General features: G+C 38.8%; 1 protein-coding gene across 8 annotated transcripts in view; it reads left to right on the top strand.

Moving 5' to 3' along the window:
- TRIP12 (thyroid hormone receptor interactor 12) overlaps positions 1 to 22,914 on the top strand; it is an 80,662-nt gene that overhangs the window by 10,060 nt on the left and 47,688 nt on the right. For all 8 annotated transcript variants that reach the window (XM_085069553.1, XM_085069550.1, XM_085069556.1 and 5 more), the window contains exon 2: positions 16,673 to 16,819. In XM_085069553.1, the coding sequence (XP_084925679.1) occupies positions 16,722 to 16,819 (98 nt within the window). In that variant the 5' untranslated portion in view covers positions 16,673 to 16,721. The remainder of the gene's footprint in view (positions 1 to 16,672; positions 16,820 to 22,914) is intronic.

Raw genomic sequence — 22,914 nt, forward strand, 5'->3', positions numbered from 1 at the left:
ACTGGTTCCTCTTTCACACCTTCTCTCCCATTCTCCTCCAGCATCACTCTGGGAGGAACTGGAACATATAGTCACTAATGCTTAGGTCAGCTGACAGGGGTTTGGCTTATAGTTATGCTTTTTGGGTTCAGTACTGAAGTACAGCATCTCTGTATTGAATGGTGTTATTGTACTTCATAGCACTGCAAGTGTCTCATTAGAACAATTTACTCTTCCATATTTTGATGCATACTTGGTATTTTGGGAGGGGGACAGAGGAAAGAAAAGGGAAGTTTTAAGTTTTGGTAATTTTGGAAAAATGGGAGTTTTGGGGAAAACAGCTCTGTGTTTAGTTAACTACATCTCACCTGTGTAGTTATGTGGACATAAGCAAGGCCATAATAATAATAAAGCTTTCATCTTAGTTCAGATTTTTTTTCTGTGGGTAGTAGTCTTCCATCATTACCAATACTTTCAGTTAAACTTGTGCAATGATGCATTCTATTTGGATGCTACTTAACAACAATTGGTTGTTTAAGTAGTTGTGGGTTTAACAGAAATAAAATAACTAGTGACTTCTCTTCTGTGAGCCTAGTAACAAGTGTCCAGAGTTCTGCTGTCAAAAAAAAAACAAAAAACTTTTGTTTCTGGTGTCTATTGATGTCCTGTCATTACTGAAGTAGGGTTTCAAGATTTAATACCATTACAAGTTAATCATTATTGCCTGCCTTCAAGTGTTACAAATGTTTAAGCACCTACAGCTTACAGAGACAATAATTTTCAGTTGTTTTTCAAAACCTTGGGCCTTTGACTGCGCATTCAGATTAGCTGAATTTTAGGTCCAGCTATGTGTGAGTGGTAGAATATTCTCGCTCAAGTGTTCCTGCTGTAACACTTTGAAACCAGCCAGGTGGAAGCAGTACTCATCAAAGAGTTCTTTGTTGCTAAACTTTAAAACATTGGTTCAATGAGAATGTCTATCTACATAAGTTCTTGGAGTAAACGAATATAATGTCATTGCACTACTGACATAGGGGAGGAAGGTAGGCTGTCCTGTGAAAAGTCCGTGGGAAAAAACAGACTGTTTCTCAGGAAAGGAGAGAGCGTATTCCTGGAAGTACACTCAGCACTAAGGGTATCTCTTTAAATAGTAATGAGTTTTCTAAAGCAAAGGGACAATTCTTCCTAACTGTATTTTTGTATTGCTTTAGGTTGAAGGACTTAAAATGCCTGATTTTAATCTAAAATATCTAGTTGCCAGCTAAAGGCTAACTTAGGGAGGAGAAAAAATGAAGTGCAAAAGTATGTACAAGTGTTCAGTTTTCATACAACCGATTCTAGCTGTGCTGTTATAAATATTATAGCTATACCAGGAAAGATAGTTACTTTTATGGGAATCTCTGTGCTTGTGTCCCTTAAGGGAAGACATTCTGAGGATGTTAACCTGCCATGCCTAAGCTTTGAACAACTGAGTCAAGGAATTCAAGAACCGAGAGTTTTGTGTCTGTGGACTCAGGAATGCTGCTCAGAGGTCACTGACAAGTAGAGGAGATGCAAACTACTGTATTTCCTCAAATTCTCACCTAACTTTGTGAGACATTACTGAGTTGGGGTTTGTAAACCCCTATCCCTGCTTTATGTATGTTATCTACCTGGTTAAAAAGCCTACTTTGGAAGGGTTTGGGCTTTCTTTTGACAGCATCAAATGCAGGATGCGACTAATGCAAGCCCAGACCTGTGGCAGCTAGGAGCAGCAGCTCAACCTGTGGTGGAATATAGTGATTTAAATGTCTAAGTTTAGCTTAGACACATCCAAAATCAACGTAGTTTGTTACTACTTAATAGTATTCCAGGTTACGACAACATACTAGAATTGCATCCACTCCTGAGGTATGTTTGGTGTGTTGTTGGGGAGGTTGGTGGCCCAGCTTTGAAGTGGGAATAACTTGAAAATACCAATTTGTGACTGGCTATCATTTAAACTGTTTCATTCTTTGTACTTGAATAGACTGGAGTGGTGTTTGTGGTGGCAGAGTGGAGGAGAAGCTGATGTAATTTCAGGTTGTTGCTTTGGCAGAATTTGAGAAGTTTAACTTGTGGCAGTTGGTGGCAGATCAAAGTGTCAGGTTTTAATTGTCTATATCAGTTTGTACAGATGCAATCTACATTTTTGACCAGCTCCCTGAGTTTCATATGCTGAATTTTAATGTGAAGGTGCTCTATCCCCATATCCTCTGAGGTACAAAGGAACTTTGGATAAATACATGTAACAGCTGGAAGCTTATCGCCTTCTGTGAAGTACACAGAACTTCCACCTAGGTTTGGATTAGAGGAACTAACTTGCTTTCCTGTTTTATCTAGGTGACCACACTCACTAGGGTATCTCCCAAGAAATATAGTTGAAAGTTTAGCTTCCATCAGTGGTTGGTACTCCTTGGAAGATACAATGGAGATCAGCTGAGCAACTGCATAGTGCAGACTTATGGCTCTAATGCACTCAAGTCTGGCCTGTTTGTTTTCCCTCTTTGGTCTGTAGTGTAACTTCAGTAGTGAGTTAAATCTTGCATGAGGACTATAAGGAAGTGTAATCACCACTAAGCTTAGAATTAATGGAGTTACAAAAAAGCCCAAAAAACAAAGAGGTGTTTGGCTCAGAATCTGTCATACTTGAATATGTATAGAATGTTTTTAGTGTCAATTTTAGAAAGTATCCATTATAAAACACAAACTGTGATACCACATCTGAAATGCTTTTCTTGAAAATGAAAAAGCACTTCTGAAACTTTCAGGCTCTTATCATGCATCTGTTTAATATAATAAATACTGCCATGATCTGCTAGTGGCAATGCTACCCTTGATACAAGAAAAAAACAACTTTGGACTTCAGTTTTGAGAATCCAGTGTTAGACGCTTTATATCCTCCAGTTCCTAAGTAAGTACACATTTAATAGAAAAGAGTTTCAACTATTTTTTCATAGCTAACTGCATGGTTGGTGAGCAGTGTTTTCATCAGCTTTCAATTCTGTGGAAGAAGTTTGTGTTGGACAGATCTGGCTGTTTTCAAATAGCTGTACACGGTGTCTGTGTCCCAAAACTGTTCTGTCAGGAGAGCCTTTAAATACAAAGTAAGCATAAAGTTTGAAAAGCATAGGATAAAGATCCAGATTTAGTGCAATTAATTTGGCATCTTTGATAGCCAATAGGAGTTGGAGATGCTAGGAAATGGTGTTGTAAAGAGAGTTCTTTTATCTTGCACTGTGATGAAATTCCCTCTCCAGTTAAATATCCCTCTGTTTGTCTTACTAACTAGTGCATTTTATTAAATGGCTTATAATAGAGTAAAGAGAATGATGTGGAGTAGGTCTGTAGTGCCTTATGGATATTTTTTAAAGAAAAAAGAACCCACACAAAAACAAACCAGAAAGACAAGAAATCTTGCATGGGAATTGAGTGACCTTTGCTTCCAATTCAGTGTCATATTAACAGTATAGGATTATTCCCATGTTTGCCAAAATGTATTTTAGGAGTGTAGCAAGATGGATGCATTACTTTGCTTCTAGGTGTTATATCATTGATGTATGCACAAAGCCGTTACAGGAAACACTGTCTTCCTTTCCTCTCTTCCTTACCATACTCTCAGTCCTAGACAAGGCCAAATTAATGTGTTGTTTGGGGGGCAGTAGGTTGTAGATTGGCTCATAAAGTGTAGTTAAACATTAGTGTTGGATGAAAGGTCATCTGTATAGGAGACCTTTGAGTATTCTGATTGGGTCACAGAGCAAATTCCAAGAGCAAAGGCTTATCAAACCAACATCTTAAATAATCATTTTGATTAAGCTACAGAAAGCTTAAGCTCTGCTTGTTCTTTTATGAGTTTCTCAGAGTTGTGAAGAGACTGTGTTCTTTGGATGTGTGTTCTGTATTAGTTCGTGAATCCTTTCATTGTATCAGAGAGCAGCAGTTTCGCTGGAAGGTAACAAAAACCATTGAACAGACTAAGGCAGCATCTGTTGGAACATCTTGTTGGTAGAAAGTAAGAAAGTCTTTCTTCCACCTCTGAAGTGATTGTTGACAAGGAATTCAGGCTTTGACAAACTTGGCCATGCTAGGACCCTAGGAAAAATACCTCATTAGTGTTAACATGTTAGTCTTGTGAGCTGTAACGTACGGGTATAGTTACCATTGTTCTTGTTCAAGGAAAGTGTGTGGGTAGCCTGGGAAAGAGGAGGTAAAAATCATTGATGAGGTTAAGCATAAAAAAGTCCTGGTGGCACTTGTACATAAGGGAAGGAAGAGAGGAATCTGTAGCAGGCTTTTTTGTGTGTATTTGGTGATGTTGAGTTCTTGTCTAACTTAAAACCAAGTCTGGCATCCTGCTAAAAAAGCACTTGAAAGAGCTCTAATGTTTAGATTTGCTCAAGTTCAGCATCTTAACTCTCTGCATTCAGGTCTTTGGATAGTCATTTGCTTTTCTCATACTCTGTAATCCCCATGTACAATGCCTTGTTCCCACAAACTTGGTTTATTTATGGAGCACTAAAAAGGTGTATATGTGCAGAGTGGAGTAGACACTTGTCAGTAAAATGTGCCATAAAGTTGTTTAATTCCTTCATAAAGCTCTGGCTTTTTACACGTTTTTCCATGACCGTAAAAGTTTGAACCTTCCAAAAATACAGTTGTGGGAGCTAATATTGTATGGTGTTCCATGTATGTAATACGAAAGAATAGCTCTGAACACTTTAAAGTCATGATCTTATCATTGATAGGATCAGTTTAAAAGCAGCTTAATCCTTAGTGTTTAATAGGTGCTTCTTGGATTGTGACTTCCTTTTGTTCAGCTTTACACAGAACTTCTTTTGTTTATACAGATGTTTGGTAGGCAGTTTAGTTCATGATTTCATACAAGGTAAATGTCTTTAATTGTGCCTGTGTCAGTAATTTGGTATGTGTATTGGAGCTTGCTTCTAATTACATCACTGTAAGGAATAATGTAGATGTATAAATTTTTTGGTGGTCAAGAAGATGCATCTGTGGCACCTAACTCCCAAGATCTTGCTGGTTTGCCCACTGCCTAGTTCAGAAAACTTAAATGTGTTTTAATCTCTTTGTTTGTTGTTACAGTATTCTTGTGATAGCTAAAGATCCATATGCAGATCCAGTGCTGAGGAAGCCGGAAACTTAACCTGTTTTAATTGGATTTCTTCCTCAACAACTGCAATTAAACCATTTCCCAGATTGTGTCATGTGGCATAGGAATCTTGCTATGCATTAGGCCTATGACCTTTTTTGTGTAGCATTTGGATGAAGTCTCTCTCTGTTCAGGGAAGCATAACCTGCTTGAGCCAGTGTGGGAAAGGAAACCTCAGCAGACATTAGCCTGAGTCAGTATTAAATATCAGTGATTAGAAAAACAACAGGAAGGAAATCTCCTGAAATCTTCCTGATTTGTCCCAAACTTGTCTAAATTATATGTTGAAGATGCAAAAATCTGAGGACCTGTTCTAGGTGAGTAGAAAACAGATGAGTACCTTCTTACCTGTCCTTGGAAGCATAAATTATTTTTTAAAATTTTTGTTCTTATCTCTGTAGTTTTTCTTTTTAAGACATGCTAGCATTACTGAAAAGGTTTGTAGACTGGTTTAGAACTGTAGGTGCATATTATCAAAATGAAGGTGCAGTCTCCTGCTTCTTTACCTTGTTTTCATAATACCCTTAGACCTGTGGTATTGAGTTCATCTGCGTCACACTTGTCTAATTTACATCTACAAGTAAACTGGTTTTTGTGTTTCTTCTTCCAGCAGTAACTTCTGAATTTCTGAAGTTTCTGAATTTCTCCAGTTTAGTTGCTAATTAAAGTGGGGTTTTTTGTTTTGTTTTTGCCTTTCCCCTTCTAGTTGGTATAGAAGATTGCAGAGATCACCTTGTGTTAATTTAGACTTTGGGTGATCAAACCATGTTTTACTAGCCGCTGAGCTTGCTAGGTCTCTCAGTAATATAAGACAACCTGGCAAAAGTTGATAAGGAATTTGGCAGGTCACAGAAAACCTTCCATGCTGCAACTTGGGGCATGTATTGTCTAACAGGCTCTGCAGGTAAGACATGGCTATGTACCATATCAGTATTTGTCTTGTTCTATTGCACTGGCTTTTGCTTAAGGGCTGTGGGTGCCAGACGCAGGTGGATGGAAAACTGCAAATAAGGCACCATCTGGTCTGTGGCATTAGAATAGGGAAGAGGCTTGGTGTTTGAGCAGTAGGTTCTGCATTCAGACTCTGTGTTGTAAGTAAATGGAGCTATACAGCTCAAAGGGAGCTGGGCATTAGGCATTGGGCAGGGCAGATTTAGAGTGGGTGATGGTTTTGAGCACTCCTTGGTTCACTTGCATAAAAGTACTGAAATAAGCTACTAAATTGAAATCTGTATGAATTACTCCTTGTTTTTTTCTTTCTTCACTGGTTATAAATGCCCCCTCTCCTAACTTCACCACACCCGTTTACTTGGTCCTAGCTTGACCACCTGCTTCTAACTTGCCTTTTCTGATAATGTCACTGATCTGTACTTCATGAAGGATTCCATACTTTGATTCATGTTTTCTCACAGGAGGTAAAAGCTCCTCATTCACATTCTTTCTTGTCTTCTGAATAGAATCTTCTTCATTCTTGCCAGACAATGTTTTGTTTGTTTGTTTTGGTTTTGTTGTTTGGTTTTTTGTTTGTTTACTATGATGTTAGTGAAAACTTAAGCCACTATACAGATAGTGACTTTTGGCCCCTGCTAAACAAGGCTTTCTAAAGAAGCTGAAAATGAAGATTAGGTAAGATTTTACTTCTGTTGCTTCTGATGTTTTTTGGTTAAAAGTCTTCAAGAAATGAAGAATTCACATCAGTTCACTCTGTGTGCAAACAGCAGAGTTTTGGCCAGAATTTGGCTGCTGGAAAATGTTCTTTTCTTTTGGAGAGAGAGAGAGCTGCTTTTGTTTAATTTTAAAAAGGAAAAGAACTATTATTTTAATTGTTATTAACGAGCTGAAATGACACCAGGTAGCAGAATTGCATCCTAGAGCTCTAATAGTGTAGACCTTGCTGGGGAGCAGCTTGTCAGAATAGTAGTTTTAAAGCAGTAGTAGTTTTTGCAGTTGTAGCAGTAGTTTTAAAAGTCCTGTAGAGCTGAAGTCAGGCTCTTGCTCTAGGACTGATTTGGCAGAAAAATTTTACTCTGTGACACAAGTGTACAGAAGAAGAAACTTTTAACATACTTGTTCCTCACTTTTCCTTTCATTCCTGTTGTTATGCTAAAAGGGAAAAAAATCTGTCAACAAAATGGGAAGCCTGGTTCAGTATTTTGCAGCTAACATTTGCTGTGTTTGTGTGTGCCTGTTCTCTGTGTGGTGTAACAAATCTTCCGTGTTACTGACATGGCTTAAATACCCCTGGGCTGCTTCTTAAGCTGAGCTGTCTCTGGCTGACTTGCAGCTATATAGATCAGACTATTCTTTTCCTTGATATAGATTAACTCAGGAGTTTCTGGGTTCTTATGCTTTTGATAACCTTTATATCTCTGTGGTAAAAAATTTAACTGCTGCAGGGTTGACTGAATTCTGCAGCAGAACTTAAATGTTTAGCTGTTTAAAAAGCCAAAATGAAATAGTACACTGAATTCAGACTGAGAAACTACAGGTGTTGTAAACATAAAAATATTTTCTTAAAGCTTCAAGTCCTGGCCTTCAGCCACAGCGAGAGCATTCCCTTCCTTTGTTAATGAATTCAAGTCAACCTGTACACTAGAGGAAAACTTCCAGTGAACTAGTTTGAACGTGTTACAAATGGTGACATGGAAAGGTATCAAATTTGGTTTATTTGGAGAAGAACAACTATAATGTTTTAATTTTTTTACAAGGGCACCTTCTTTGAATGAAGTTGTGAGTAAATGTTCTAGAAGATTATTTTTATAGTTAACTGTGTTTCTGGTGCACTCAAAACTAAGAGGAATAGTTGCTTTGACAAAACTTTCAATATATAATGTGAAACTACAGAGAAGCAAGAGGAAAAAAAAAGGAAAGGCTTTCTGTTTTTCCTAACTTCTCCTTTGGAAGAGGATCAAAGATCTGACTGACAGTTGTTGTTTTGTGGACCAAAGTGCAGTCCAAAGAGTGACACAAATTGTAATATTTCAGTTCTTGATGAACATAAGAGAAAGAAAGCAGTGATGTGGCAGAACTGAACTGAAGCGGGCTGCCCTCCAGAGACCATTGTATTTGTTCCATACAACTCCTTTAATTTTTTTCCTGTGACTGCAGTTTCTGTTTTTCCAGAGGAAGAAAAGTACTATAGGAGTAAAGGCTTATACTGTCTCCATATTAGGTAGCCCCCTTAACCAGCTTGCAAAAGTTCAGTTAAGATTTAGACCTGCTTTTAATTTCTCAATTGCCAAATACAGTGATTTTTTTCTTCAGTAATGAAATGAAGCTATGGATTGCTGTGTACCATGATTTGGGAACACCAGGAGTACAGTCAGACCTGAGATACTTGAGCTTGCCCTTGTATGCTGTGCAACCATATCCAGAACAGAACACGAGCACCTTTAGTTTTTTTGTTCCTTTAAGCTATGCAGATGAATGGGAATGTTCTGCTCTCTAACTTCTGTGGGTGCTTAATTTTTAAATTTTTTTAGCTAACTTTTAGCCCTCCCCTCTATCCATAGCTTTCTCTTGGTTCTTCAGTTGACAAGTTAGTTGTACTGTTGAGTGCCAGTTGTACCTGTACTTCACTGTAATTTTGAGTAATGCCTCACTTGCTATTTCAATGTGACTCTTCCACAGCCCAGAAGAAGGTTCTGGCTGTGGCATAGAGGCCAATCTGTTTATTTCTAAAGGAATAATGGGTGTCAGTTCTCTGTAATCTTAATGGAACAAGTTTTTAAGTTTCTTCCAGGCTGCTGAAGAAGTTTGCTTTTCCCATACCAGGTTCAATGAAAGGTCTCTGCAGTCTCAGACTTCAAATTCAATTGACCTGCTTGAAGCAGGGGAGACTGTTCAGCTTCTACAACTCAGTCATTGTCACAAAACTGTTCTTATCAACACTGCAGCATGGGATGTATGCATTTAGATTTTTCCTTAAACAATACTTGACCTCTGACTTCCCAGACTGTGTTCTCAAGCCGTGGTATCTTTTGCACAGATATCTTCCAGTCCTCTCACTAGACAGGAGTTAATAGGTAAATGTGCTACTTAGCTTGCTTGCGGTGATGGCAGGGATGACCTTTTGGATCACACAGTCCTGATAACCTGGGCATTCCTCTAGCAAGTAGTGCTGAGCATCTTTTCAGAGGTGTTTCCAGTGTTCTTATCGCCTGTGGGAACTTGTAGATCTTCTGGTTTCAGTAGTGAATATTTGAACTGCCAGTTAGTAGTATGAGATCACAAATGAAGGTTTGTTTTACTCCTCTCCCTTGCTTGTTCATGCCAAGACTTTCTCTTCCCAGTTGTCTGAATGTCATTACCCATATATGCATTGATGCAGGCTGGAGACTTGCCTGGATGTAACCACCAGTACAAAAGGTGACATCCTTTCCGGCTCTGAGCTGCTCACTTTGCTGGTCTGTGAAGGTGGCCTTCAGCACTGCCACTCTATTGCCTGGAAGGGGAGGCAAGGGCTGAGCTCTTGAAAGCCTGGGAAGGGGAAAGCTGACTTCCTAATGCAGCAAGGCCCAAAGTTTGCTGTCATTTTCTAATGGCTGTTTGTTATAAAGTCAAGGGAACAGGGAATAACTCCTGTTCCTTGTCTGATTTATTTTTTATTTTTCTTTGTTGAAATCTCTCCAGTGATTCCAGAGTAAGTGAATTAAAACAACTTCCACTGTAAATAAAATCTAGGAAGAATTTTTACTGAAGTTTTGCTCTTTTGTTGGCAATTTGGAAAGACCTTCTCTGGCTAACAATATTGTACATACGTATTGTCTAAAGTTACTCTGTAAAAACGGGCATGTGAGCTCATCTTGAATCTGTAATATCTTCAGAGGCTATACTCATTTGAAGTTTGTAGCTTACATGCCCATTTTTCCTACTTCCTCCAGGTTACTGGATTGTGCTTTTGAGGAACTGAAGGGGATGGAGGGCTTTGTGAGCTCTGTATGATTGCAGTGAGGAGGTGGGCCATAGTTAGCTGTTCTGCTCTGAGCAGTTGTCTTTGGGAGGGATGGGGAGTGTGTCCTTGTGTATATGTACATCTACACAGATCTGAGTTCTCACCTTACTTGAACTAGTATCTGTTGAATGACTTTTTAAAGTTTCTGATACTCTGCTAGTGTCTTCTTTGCATGCTTTTATATGTGGTGATGCTTTGATACCTCACTTTGTGATTTTTCCCTTACCCCTTTCTTCAGGGTAGCTCTTGTGATTCACCTCTTGTTCAGGACTCAGTCTATTTTGTCATCATGGTTGGCAATTGTCACTTCTCAGAATGAGGGGTGTCTAATGTAATGTGAAGTCCTACTTTCAGCAGGTGGTCAGACCATATCACCTTGAGATTCTTTCCAGCCAAGGCTTTTTTAGTAATTCTGACTTAACTCTTGTACTTCAGTTGAACTCTGCGTCCAAAAGGCATCAGGTGTGACGAAGAGTTCGCTTCTGAATGCCGTTAAACTCCACTTGTCTTCCCATCAATACCTTATTAATGTCTTCAAAGGGAGCTGACAAAAATGTTGCAGCTATATAACTCTGTAGAAATTCTGTGGCAAAGTTGTAAAAATCTGTTTCTTTACAGCTGTACATGAGTGTTTTGAGAAGAAACTTCCTTGATACCTCCTTATCTGTCTTCTTAGCAGTGAGGTAATGTTTACAGCATTATAAGGCTGTAGAGTCCTGTTTGTCCTGGAGATTTTTGTGTATGTACTGAATTTGCTCTGTAGGGTATCTGTACATGCATTTCTGTGTGTGTAGTTTTCTAGGTCTTCTCTAGCATTGGAAAACACAAAAAGAATACAGTCCAGCCTAATATGTGAATCAGATGATTTTGTGTGGTTTCTGTACCAGAAAAAGTGAATCTGATAAAAGTCGCCATGTGAGTTTTACATCATTAGGTGGAGTGCAGCAAGGAAGCCTTAGTGTACTGTGGCATCTTTGAATCATGTAGACAACTTATGGCTGTTCATGGGGAGAAGGTAGAAATGGAAGTAAATAAGGAAATTGTTAACTTGGTCTTTCTTTGTTGAAAGAAGAAAAGTTTGTCATTTTCTTAAGGCTCAGTGGTTTCATGCAGCTGAATAACCCAGGATTTGCATGAATGCAGATGAAATGTGTACATCTTACTGTGCTTTATAGCACCTTGCAGCTCATGGGAGAATATATTTTTTCTTTGTGTATAGGAATTTACTGTCAGGAAAAAGGGAGGGATGATGAGAATTTAGGATATGTTGCAGAAAATTTTTCTAGGAAGTTTTCAGTATGTTATTGTATCCACTCCCTAAAATTCTTCCATGAGCTACTTCTATAACCAGAAGGCACAAGAGGTTATAGAAGATATACTTCTATAACAAGAAGGCTAAACTGAAAATACAAGCATGGAGCTTTGAAATCTGCTTGAAGGTCAGGATCTTAGTGGAAAAAGAACAGGGATGAGTAGATAACTCTTGAATTTGGAGAATATAGGGAGGGATAGTACTGAGTCAAAATCATCTGCACAAGACTGAGTTTAAAGTAGCTCTTTGGACTAAAGAGTCATCTTAATTTAAGTCAGCTATTGAAGTAGTAGTAATTGAGTACTTGCAAGTGCTTGCTTGTAAGGCAAGTAGATAGGTGTGTGTGTTTGCAGGTAAATGAGGAGAACCTCGTGAACAGTGAGCAAAAATGAGGTGCAGCTGAGATCAGTTGAAAATGATGTAAATCTGAAACAATTCAGCAGTTACTAAACCACAGGGAGTAATTTCTTCAGTTTAGTTGAAATTAAAATCTCAGCTCTTAAATGTGTTGTCTGCTTATGTATTTAGAGTGGTGTTTCTATCTTTGGTGACTAGATTTATTGCAGAAAAAGCTGATGAAGTAAATTATTGTTGTCTACATTGAAGTAAAAGAATACAAATCTGAACTCCTAGGCTTAATATTTTCTGATATGTACACTGAACTCTGGGTTCTGGCTGGCAAGATGTGCAACTTGCTGGAAGAAAATGTTCTGAACTTGCAAGGCACATAAACATCCTCCTGTCTTTTTCTTCTTCCCTCCCTCCTTTTACCTAATACTGACTTCAGGGCAGTAAGTCTGTGCAGTTCTGAGGAGCTGGATGGCTGCAGCAGCATTAAAAAAGGCAACTGGATTTTTTGGGCTACAGTACAAGAGAGGAAATGTGCTGCAGCAGCGTACTTAACTCCAAGTAGATAACAGGTGTTACAATGGAGTATTATAGGCAAAGGTGCTAGGCATGTCCTGAAATATTCAGGAGAGTACAAGTTGCTTTCTGTACAGTCATAAAGATGACTTTAAATAATGATCAAATAGTGTCTACTAAAACACAAGAATACTATGCAGCATAGTAAACACTAGATACCAGTGTTGTTACATGGCTTCAGAAGATGTATTGTGGAGTTTTTTTTGAAATGCTGACTTTTGGAATTCATCTTCATTCTAAAGAATCTACTTATGATGAGAGCCTCTGCAGGCCCATGCTTTGGCATCATCGTAGCAAGGAATATGGAGTTATGAAACATTAGCTAGAAAAGCTTGTGTGCAGATAGCTTAATGCTAGAAGGGGACCTGAGCTTAAGAATTTCTAAATAGCAATGTCTGTCATGGAAGCATGGAGGTCTGATGGATGGTTGTACCTTTTTGTTATTGTGGGTGTGAGGAAAAATCAGTGTAGTTGAGGCAATTGTCTTAAAATCTGGCAGGACTGCACTGGCGTGTTTGGCTGATCTCTACTGAGTTGCATATTTCCTTTGAATGTAGGTGTCTGACGATGGGAAAGAAGTTGCCAAGTGCTTGGAGTGAGACTCAGAGGGTCAAATCTGGATGAGAGCAATTCAGATTTAGGACCCTCTGGGCTCTTCTCTTGTTTTTTCAGGATATGGAAGGCACAGTTGTGAAAATATCTCTTCATTACTGGACTAACTGGGCACATGGTATTGTGTGGCTTGCAGTGAGACTTAAGTTAGTGTTTTGATGTTAAAGGTCACAGCTGAATCATGAAGCTGCATAGTGTTTAAAAGCAAACTGGCAGTCAAATGGCAACAAGTACACAGTAAGAAACATAGTTGGGTCAAGAGGTTTCAATATAGAAGCTAACTCCGGACATCATCTTGACTTGACAGATGCCTTACAGGATAAAACAGCTGTTATTTCATTCTTCTACGCAGCTGAGAATACCGTGTGTATGATAATACATTGTGCTACGTAACTCCTATGCACAGACTAGTTTAGGTGTCTGGCTAACCCTGTGTGTTTCATGGTTTAACCCCAGCCAGCAATCAAGCACCAGGTAGCTGCTTCCTCACTCTCCTACCTGTGAGATTGGGAAGAGAATTGGAAGGGTAAAAGCTGGAAAATTTGAGGGGTGAGATAAAGACAATCTAACAGGAAATGCAAAAGCCATGCATGCAAGCCAAGAAAGACGAAGAATTAACTGCTTCCCATGGGCAGGCAGATGTTCAGCCATCTCCAGGAGAGGAGGGGTCCATCACAGTAATGGTGACCTAGGAAGACTAAATCCATCACTCCAAATGTCTTCCTCGTCCTTCTTTTTCCCTCTTCATATACTGAGCATGAAATAATGTAGTCTGGAATGTCCTTTTGATCAGTTTGGGTCACCTGGTCCTGATTGGGTCTCCTCCCAACCTCCCATGTGCCTCTAGCCTCCTTACCAGTGTGACAGTACAGAAAGCAGAAAAGGCCTTGGCTCTGTGTAAGCATGTCTCACCAATAACAAAAACATCTGTCTTATCAACACTAGGCTCTGTTGTCAGTGCTGTGTTCAACAGAAATCCAAAACATAGCCCTGTACCAGTGAATGTGAGTAAACTTAAGTCTATCTCAGACAAAACCAGCATACCCAGACAGATCATTGTTAGACTAAAGTTTCCCTAGGGAAAGTAGCCAGGATTGCCTGTGGAGTGTTTTCTTCAGCTGACTCTTGTGGTGGTGTGTGGCAAAGCCCATGTTGTAGCCCTAGGTGGGAAAGTGTGTGGCTCACACAGCAGAGCTCTTAAGTGTGCTGTGCTCCTTGCAGAATGAAACCTGCTGGAATGCACATCTTTGTCAGTACAAGGTGAGAAAATAGTTCTGTGGCAACCATTTCTGTAGTATGACTGAAAGTCTGACATTAGTATGCCAGCTGACCTTTGTGCAGAAGGGACACTACTCCCTTCTTTTAGAAAAAGCACAAAATGCGCTTCATTTCTGATAGTAGAGAGGTTTGATTTTTTTTTTTTTTTTCATTTGGTGTTTGAATATAAGGAAATAAAAAGAGAATGCGCAACAACGTTTGACAGTGCCTGTGACTGACTTCAGCTGGACCCCCTAGGTAGTGCTGGGCCCTTGGTCAGCTTTTAGCCTGGGTAAATGCTAGACTTTGTTTATTGCGTTGCTGTTCTGAAGAGAATGCTATAACCTACGATCTCCTCAACTTGACTGATCTGGCTACACCAGCAAGCTGGCATGATTTCCAGCAGTTGCAAGCTTTTTCTATTTCATTGTAAATCTTTGAGCTCCAAAGTGTGAGAAGTTGTAGATTGATGGTGTTACGTATTACTGAAAAGCTTTAAACTTTTCTGTTAGCGGGAATACTGGCTCTGAAGTAGTTAGAATAAGAGGAAACAATTGTGAAGAGGGAAAGCTCACCTTTTGAGGAGTAGTGTTTGTAGCCTTCTCAGCTTAGTCATCAGGACTTCTAGTGAAGAAGTTCATCAAACAACTGTATTTTATAGGGTTGTGTATTTTGTGCTTTACTTACATTCTTTCAAGTTCCTAAACATAAGGTAAAAAAACCCAAACAACTAGCTAAAACCAGTGAAGGTAAAAATGATTTGTTAATTAATTCTACTTTCTGTTTTTGCTGTTTGCTGCTGTGTTGGACCTCATAGTAGAAAGAACATGAACTTTCAAAAGATGCTTTTGGCTCCTGTGATGTGGGGATTAGGATGGAGAGCAATTCTTCTGCCTAACTTGTATTCTTATTCAATTCCTGGAAATATTTGAAGTATTTCTGGCATGCTAAGTGTGACCTTTCAGTATTAGGTTGTATTACTACAGTGTAAACACTCCTGTTACTACAGGAGTGAATCTGAGTTAGCAGAATCCTGATCAATAATTTCCTGCGCTGCCCAGGTGTCTGGATGATATATACATGTTCCTTTTAGCATCATACATGAGTAGTGGTTTGCATAATACTAGTTTATATGCCTGGTTTCTTTTGGCCTACAGTAAAACTGCATCATTTAGGATTCTTTCTTGTCCCCCCTTCCCCTCCTGTGCCCTTTGTTCACTTCTGTAGGCCCTTTTCAGAAGAATAGACAATTATGTTCAGCTATTCACTGTCTTTACTGACAATGCCAGATCTTGAGAGTTACTTCATTGGAGACATTTGAATTTGAATCTGAAGCTGCAGTGTTTTAAACTTCTTTGTGACAGACTTCTTGCTTACTGTGCTCTAGATATAATAGGTACCAAATCAGCATAATCACTATTGAGTTTTTAAACTTGGGTTACTTTCCTTCTTACAGCTTCTTTTTTTGCACCTGCAAATACCCTTTTTTACCAGATTCCACAAAATTAGAAACAGTAAAACTGATTTGCTGGTTGTGGTCCTGTTGCTATGCTCTACATGGAAATACCAATTTAGCACAGGATACAGAAGTCACCTTTCTTCACTGAGGAATTAAGTGAAGATTGTTCTTGAAATACGTCTGATTCGGAGGACTGTGGCTGGGGGTTATGGTAGTCTTCTATAAATAACTACCAAAATAATACCTGTAGACCTCTAGCAGCCACAAAGCAGTTCCAAAAGTAGTAATACAAAGCCATCATAGATTTTTTTTTTGTAATAATTGTGTGCACTCTTTAAACCTTCTGTCTCAAATACCTTTTCTCTTTAATTTAGCTCTCATGAGCAAAACGTCCTGATTATAAAGCTAGATCTTTTTTCCTGAATGATTATATATCTTGCTTTATGCAAATGAAAGTTGCATAAATCAGAATAGAGAAAGAAGCTGTTTTGAAAGCACTGTGGTTATGTTATGAATACTGCTGGTTATTCCTGAAGTGGGCTTTGTAATCTCCTGCAATGAAAACTAAAATACTTGAATACTGTTGTTCTCTATCAAGCATTGAGTGTTTCCTTAATGTTGATAAACAGAGATCTTCCTAAACTGCATCTGTCTTGTCTCCTTACAATTAGAGAAACCTACTAGAAAAGAATCTTGTCATTACAAAGTCATTTAGGAGCTTGTAGTTTGGGTTGGAAGGGACCTTTAAAGGTAATATAGTCCAGTAGATCATCTGTACGCTATATATATCAAAACCTCGTTGCTCTGTATTAAGGTTCTAAATGTTTTTGAGAAGAACCTTGTCTGTGTGTCTTTTAACTAAAAATTGTGTAAAAGTTACTGTCTTTAGGTTTTGCTTAAACAATAGCATTTTACATTTGCCTCTGGAGGTGTAGCAGTGAGTCTTCATGCCACATGTCTTACGACTCTTTCTCTCTTGTCTTTCAGTGAATGATAGTGTCTAGAAAGGGTATGTCCCTTCAGGAGAGAGGTGCCAATGTCCAACCGGCCTAATAACAATCCAGGGGGGTCACTGCGACGTTCACAGAGGAACACTGCCGGGGCCCAGCCACAAGACGACGCAGTAGGAGGAAGGTATGACTGTTATCTATGGGTGTGTTCAAATGTATAACAGTGAAATTGGTGTGACTTAATCAAAGAATGAAGTTTTCCACCCTGCAATGCAAGCACTGGAATTTGCATAAAATCTTTTTGCCCTTGAAATGCTACCTGTACTGTTACTGTGTGGGATGAACCCATGGATAACTCACTACCATACATGTTCAGCTAGAGTAACAGTAGTAGAGCTATAGGGCGAAAAAGTTGTTTTCTGTAAGTCACAAATTCCTTCCCCCTCTTTTTTCCCTGACACTAAAAATATGGGAGGGGGATGACAGGGAGAATCTGTTACTGGGAATCTGGGAAAATTTGTATTCCTCTTCAAGAAGACTGAATAACTGGTACTCTGTTACTTTTGCACTGCTTATAAATACTGTGCAGCTTTTGAATAATTCAAGACAAAAAGGTTTGCCATCATTTAATATGTCTGATGTAGTGAGCAAGTGGACCAGATTGTATTTGTTCTGTAAGCGGTTGCCTCTGCAGTGCGGAACAAAGAAGGTCCTTAAAACTTTTCTATGGATGACTGTACTATTACTGCCATGAGTGAAGCCTGTATGGATATAAATGTTTTTTAAAAATTCTGTTAAAAGATCAGTCTAATGAAGAAAGGTTATAGTGTGAGGGTAGGCAAATCTCTCTATATTCTACTCCCTCAGATATGTTACTGGTGCAGTTGTTGAATATGTGTATCTTGGGCTTGATTTTGTTTAGGGTGAGTATTAAAATATTGCAGGTCAGTGGCACAAAAGTCTTCTGCTATGAAGGAACTGGGCTGAAAAGTTGTATGATGAGGTGTGTTTCTTATTAGGATAACGTCTAACTGGGAAGTTGAACAATTGTTGAATGGGTGAAGAAGGCCAATTTCTAAGGAACTTCAGGGAGAATAATAATTCAATTTGAAAAATGCAGCTTCACTTTCTCTAAACTAGTCTACTGTACAAATGGAAGAGCAGATGATAAACACACGGATTCTCTCCTGGACTAATGTGGCATAAGGAGAGGGAAGTTGCTGCCTTATGTAGCTGATTATTTTGTAAGCTATTTCTTTTAATGGAGGCATAGTGAGCCCTTCATTCACTTCTGTCCATTTTGTGTTGTCTCTGTATCTCAGTGGATGTTCAAGTTAGATACTGCCCTACCAGCTCCTTCCCTTACACTGAACTTCACCTGGGGTGAATAAACCTCTCCCTAGAATAAAGAGTTGGAGGCAAGTTATTTGGAGATGAGATGGAGCATTCTTCTTCAGATATCTCCTGTTCAGATTTTACAGCAGAGTGCCAGGGAGATGCTCCACAGTGAGTGTCTGACAAACTGAAGAATTTTTAAGGGTAGCACTGTTTTCTTTTAAGAAAGTCACTCATCCATTGTTTTGGTGCATTGTGATCTGTTTTGCTGTCATGCAATGACTGAAGACTGACTTTCCTTAAATGACTGGACATCTTCCACCCCTCACCAAATCTGTACCAGACTTCCATGAGCAAGAGTGTATTGCACTCTTAAACTGTGTTAGACCTTAACCAGAACCAGAGCTCCTTGATTTAAGTAAAGAGGATGGAAAAAGCTTTCAGTCTTCTTTGAATCTGGATCTCTTTAGAATAGGACCTCCCCTGCCTTTGAATATCTGAACAAGCATTTTGAGCTGGCAAAGCCTACAAAAAGAGGCCTAGTTAAAATATGCTGGTTAATATAAAATTTAAAATGAATTCATCCTCTTTTGCTGTCATCGGCATCTCCTTTTTAGTAAGGTGGTGGGCAGATACGGCTATTGTACAAGGACCAATGTAAGATAGGTCTGTCAGATCCTTACAAAATTAGCAGATGATGTGGAAGGAGACAGGTTCTCAGATACCAGTTTTTAGCTGGTAGCTGTCTTTGGATGCCAACCTGACAGGCCTCACCCTTCCATGTATCTGGCGTGCAGTGGGATAGTATGTTTCACTTCTGCTGCCGAGCAGTGTACAGGAGAGTCTAGAGTTCACAGCTTGATGTGTCTTTTTATGCCTTGCTGCACTCCAGTGATAAACACTGCTTTGGCTGCTATATTAAAAAATAAACCCCAAATACTGAACAAAAAACAGCATACCTTTTCTTACATTAAGGGTTTCTTTGGGATGCCCAAGACAATTTATTTTCAGTCTTTCTTGCATTTGTCATCAGTAAAATGAAACTCTTCAGTTTCAGCTGTAAAAGCACTTAAAGTAGAATAAACTGTGGAAAGACTAGTTTCAATAATATGCTCATATTGTGCAAATAACTGTGAACTTGGGATGTATCTATGTTAGTATTTTAGTTGGAGCTGGGAATGTTCTTTTGAAGTAAATCAGCCATCCTCACCTGCTGTGTCTTGGCTAGTGTGGAATGGTCTTGGAGCACTAGAACTGGAATCTTTTGGATGAAACTGAACTGCAAGTTGTGCTCTATGAGAGCAGTACATGTATGCTGGGCACTTGTAGTTGTAATCTGGCCTGCTTTGAAGTAGAAATCATTGAAATGCAGAGATGGTGGACATGGATCCTTAATGGCAGCTGTCTTGCTTTACAGATTTTCTTCTCTTGATCCATACTGCTTATTGATGTTGTTGTGCAGACAGTGTGAGATTTTATTCAGCCACTTTTAGATCCAAATGTTTCATAAAAGAAAATCCCAATAAACAACAAACCAATATACAAAGATTAAAAATTCTTAACATCTGCCCTCCCCCCCTCAAATAAAAAAACTAGAGGGAATTAAGCAGTAATGTGACTCTGTAGAGGGCTGTTGCTTCATGCCTAAAATTAGCCACAAAGTTTGTAAGCAGACTTAAGGGCCACACCTTCTGAAGTGTTGGAAGTTACTTCACTTTGGTCATAGATATGCAATCATAACTCTTCGAGCAAGGACAGGTTTCGATACTGTCTGAACTTGTGTACTTGATTGCGTTTCTGCTTTGTATAAATAGCTTTCTCAGTGCTGGAAATGCAACAGCTTTTTTTCTTAAAGCTTTCTTGTGGCTGAGGTGCATGCATTTTCAAAATACAAATTAAGTGACGAAAGCTTGGCGAGTTTATGGAGTTTGTCACTCATAATTTCAGACTTGGATGTTAAGGCCAATAATCCAAGGTAAGCAAGTGGTATGGCCAGATGGCCATGTAATAGCCTTAGAGTTATCTCAGTCTCTTTTATGCTCTGACTGGAGTGAATGCAAGAGACTTTAGTTGAAAAAGGTGTTAAAAAAGAAAGTCGAGAGAATGATAGTGCTGCCAAGCTGAAGTGCTAATGTATGTCTTTCCATAATCTTTGACACTTTTATAGCTTAAAGGTCTTTTGTTAAAACTTTGCCAATTTAACTTGCTATTGAGCTGCTATTGTTCCCTTGCATGAAGACCTTGGAAATTCCAAACTTCTCTTTGGTCTGTTCTAAACACAGAATCTTCTTCCTGTTATATCAAGTATTGACTGACTGGCTTAACCTGGAAGCAACAATGCAAACCCATTTTCCTCTAGACTGGGCTTGTTTGATGTCCCTGTAACATCAATACTTGTAGTCACAATGAGCAGGGGATGCCTGTAATGGTTTTCTGCTGGAGTTTCACCAGCAATTTCACACTCAGCATAATAAATTGATAGGAGCTTTGAGAGTTTGATTTTGAGGCGCATTTGTTTAAAAGTACAAAGAATGATACTGGGCTTAAGGAAGTGTAGAAAGATGCTGTTTATTTCCAGTTTGTGCTGTAGCAATGATGCGTGCTTTTCTCTAAAAGAAGAAAGAGATGTGTATTTGAAAAGAGATACATAAACTGGTGGTGGTGTGTCATTCCCTCCCCATGTATGCATGTAAGCAAACTGGCCTTGGTGAAGTTGAGCTAATGTGATTTTTCACTTTCTGTTGTCAGCACTGATGTTGAAATAACTTCATGCTTTGGATGAATTTCAGCTGTTGTGGGTATTATAGTTCTTACAGGTTTTACCAGGTACCACAAAATACTTTTCAATACCATTTTGAAAAGTATTTAGTGTTTACCTCCTAATTGAGAATTACTGTTATGATGGCACCTTTATAATTGTACAGCGTGAACCCTGTATGAAGTCTCTTGGAGCACTTTCCACAGAAAGATGACTCTTTGCAGGTTTGTAAGGAAGCAGTAATGATGCTAAAGTTTCCCCTTGCAGCAGTAAACCGAAGCAGATGCGTTAATGAAGCTTTCATTTCATAGGGGTAGGAGGAGGGGGTGGAAGGTACTTACTGTCATTTTCTTAACTGTATATCGACATTGTTACCATGTGTATTGAAGAATTGTGCCCTCCTGGCTTAGTTCCCAGTGATGCCATAGTATTTACTTTGAATGGGAGCAATTTGGAAGTGGTATTGTGAGGCACACAATAAGATCTTTTCTGCATGTAGTGCAGTTGATTGTTCCTTTCAGTGGTGAGCAATGTTTCACTGTGTTGGTATAGAGTAATGGAAGTGGTCCTATGTGCTAGAACTTTTTACTAGTGCTGCAAAAATGATTTTTTTATTAGTGACATTAAATGGCAGTAGTGTTTATCTTTTAGCGTACTGTTAGTCTTATGGAATCTTTAGGAGTAGCAGCATATAAGTAGGATATTACTTTGACGTAAATGGCTGCTATGCTGTTAAGTTGTATACGAAAGTAGGATAGTTTATAAACAAATTTTAATGTTTTGGAATAACATATGTACATGTTCCTGTGTATTTGGAATTGAAGGCTAAATGACAAATGAGATCCTTGTTGGCTGCATGTAGGACTTTGGTATAAGTGGATAGAGTGCTTTTGTCAGTTATAATGCTTTTGTTCTAAGGATTTGGTTTTGGACCAGTCTTGGTGATATGTTAACTGATATGAACTTACCTGAGACCTGTGAAAAGCTAAGTATAATGTTTGAGTTAGTCGGGAAGACAGGTGGGATATTTCTGAGGAGAGAAAGTAAGTGTTTTTCCACTGTTTTAATTTGTGCTATTGCTTTTTTCTTAATCTCAGTTTTGATAGAAGTGAAAAGATGATTTTAGAAGACTTTGGAAGCGTTTAATAGCTCACTCTCAGCTGCTGAGGAATATAACTTAGATTAAACACTGTTTATTAACTAACTTCAAAAGCTGGTTTTTTTGTTTTTTTTTTTTAATGCACACAGAGTAACTCTCTGAGAACAGGTTCTAGTTGGTTCTTTATTATGGTTTTGCTTAGGGCTGGCATTTTCCACCATATTGTTTATATAACACAGCAAACTACATGGTGGTTAGCTTGTCAACGTCTGTATGTGTGTTACTCTAAACTTGAGTGTCTGCCTGTGAATTAAAATGTGCAGCAGCAGACAGCTTTGTCCAGTTGAATGCAACCTCGGAGTTGTTTATGAAACTGTCTTTTAGTTTGGGGAGGCAGGGAAGGAAAACAAAAAACTCCTGCAAAACACAACTTGAAGGTGCAGCAAGAGCACAGGCTTTCTGGAGCTGCCCCAGAGAGTGGAAATGGACAAACACAAGCTCATAAATACTTAGCTTATCATTTTTTGTCATTAATAAGGAACTCAGTCTCTCAAAACACTTGTTGCTGGAGTGTTGGTTTAAATAAAAATTCTTAATGAATGATACATTAATGGAAAAAACTGAAGAACTTGTAACGGTAAGTTACAAAAGAAAAGCCTTGGAATGTGGGCAAAAGTACACATAACTTAAACCTTTAAAAAAAATCAGCCTTCTAGTTGCCTGTGTATCTTTTACAGCACTGGATTGTTCTCCAAGCATTGCTCATTCTGAGCGCGACAGACTATTCTAACTACCTTTGTATGTGAATTAACTTTTTTAAGGAGACCTTTAGTAAACAGCCACAACTTCAGTATAAATGGGCACAGTGATACTTGTTAGTTGGTGTATAGTAAAGTTAATCCTGCAATCAAATTCTCAGTCTTCTTGCTCTTGTATAAACTTTAGAGAAGGAGAGTTCATGTCATGTTCCTGTTGACTGGCATGCTACAGCATGCACAGTTGCTGTTGTCTTGTGGACCTTCTCTTTGCAATACGTGCAAGGTGAATGATTAAACTAGGAGTCAGAAGTGAGAGCACAGTAGCTGTT

The sequence above is a fragment of the Lichenostomus cassidix genome, chromosome 9 (assembly GCF_008360975.1).
Source record: "Lichenostomus cassidix isolate B80296 chromosome 9, HeHo_3.0, whole genome shotgun sequence".
Taxonomy (NCBI): Eukaryota; Metazoa; Chordata; class Aves; order Passeriformes; family Meliphagidae; genus Lichenostomus; species Lichenostomus cassidix.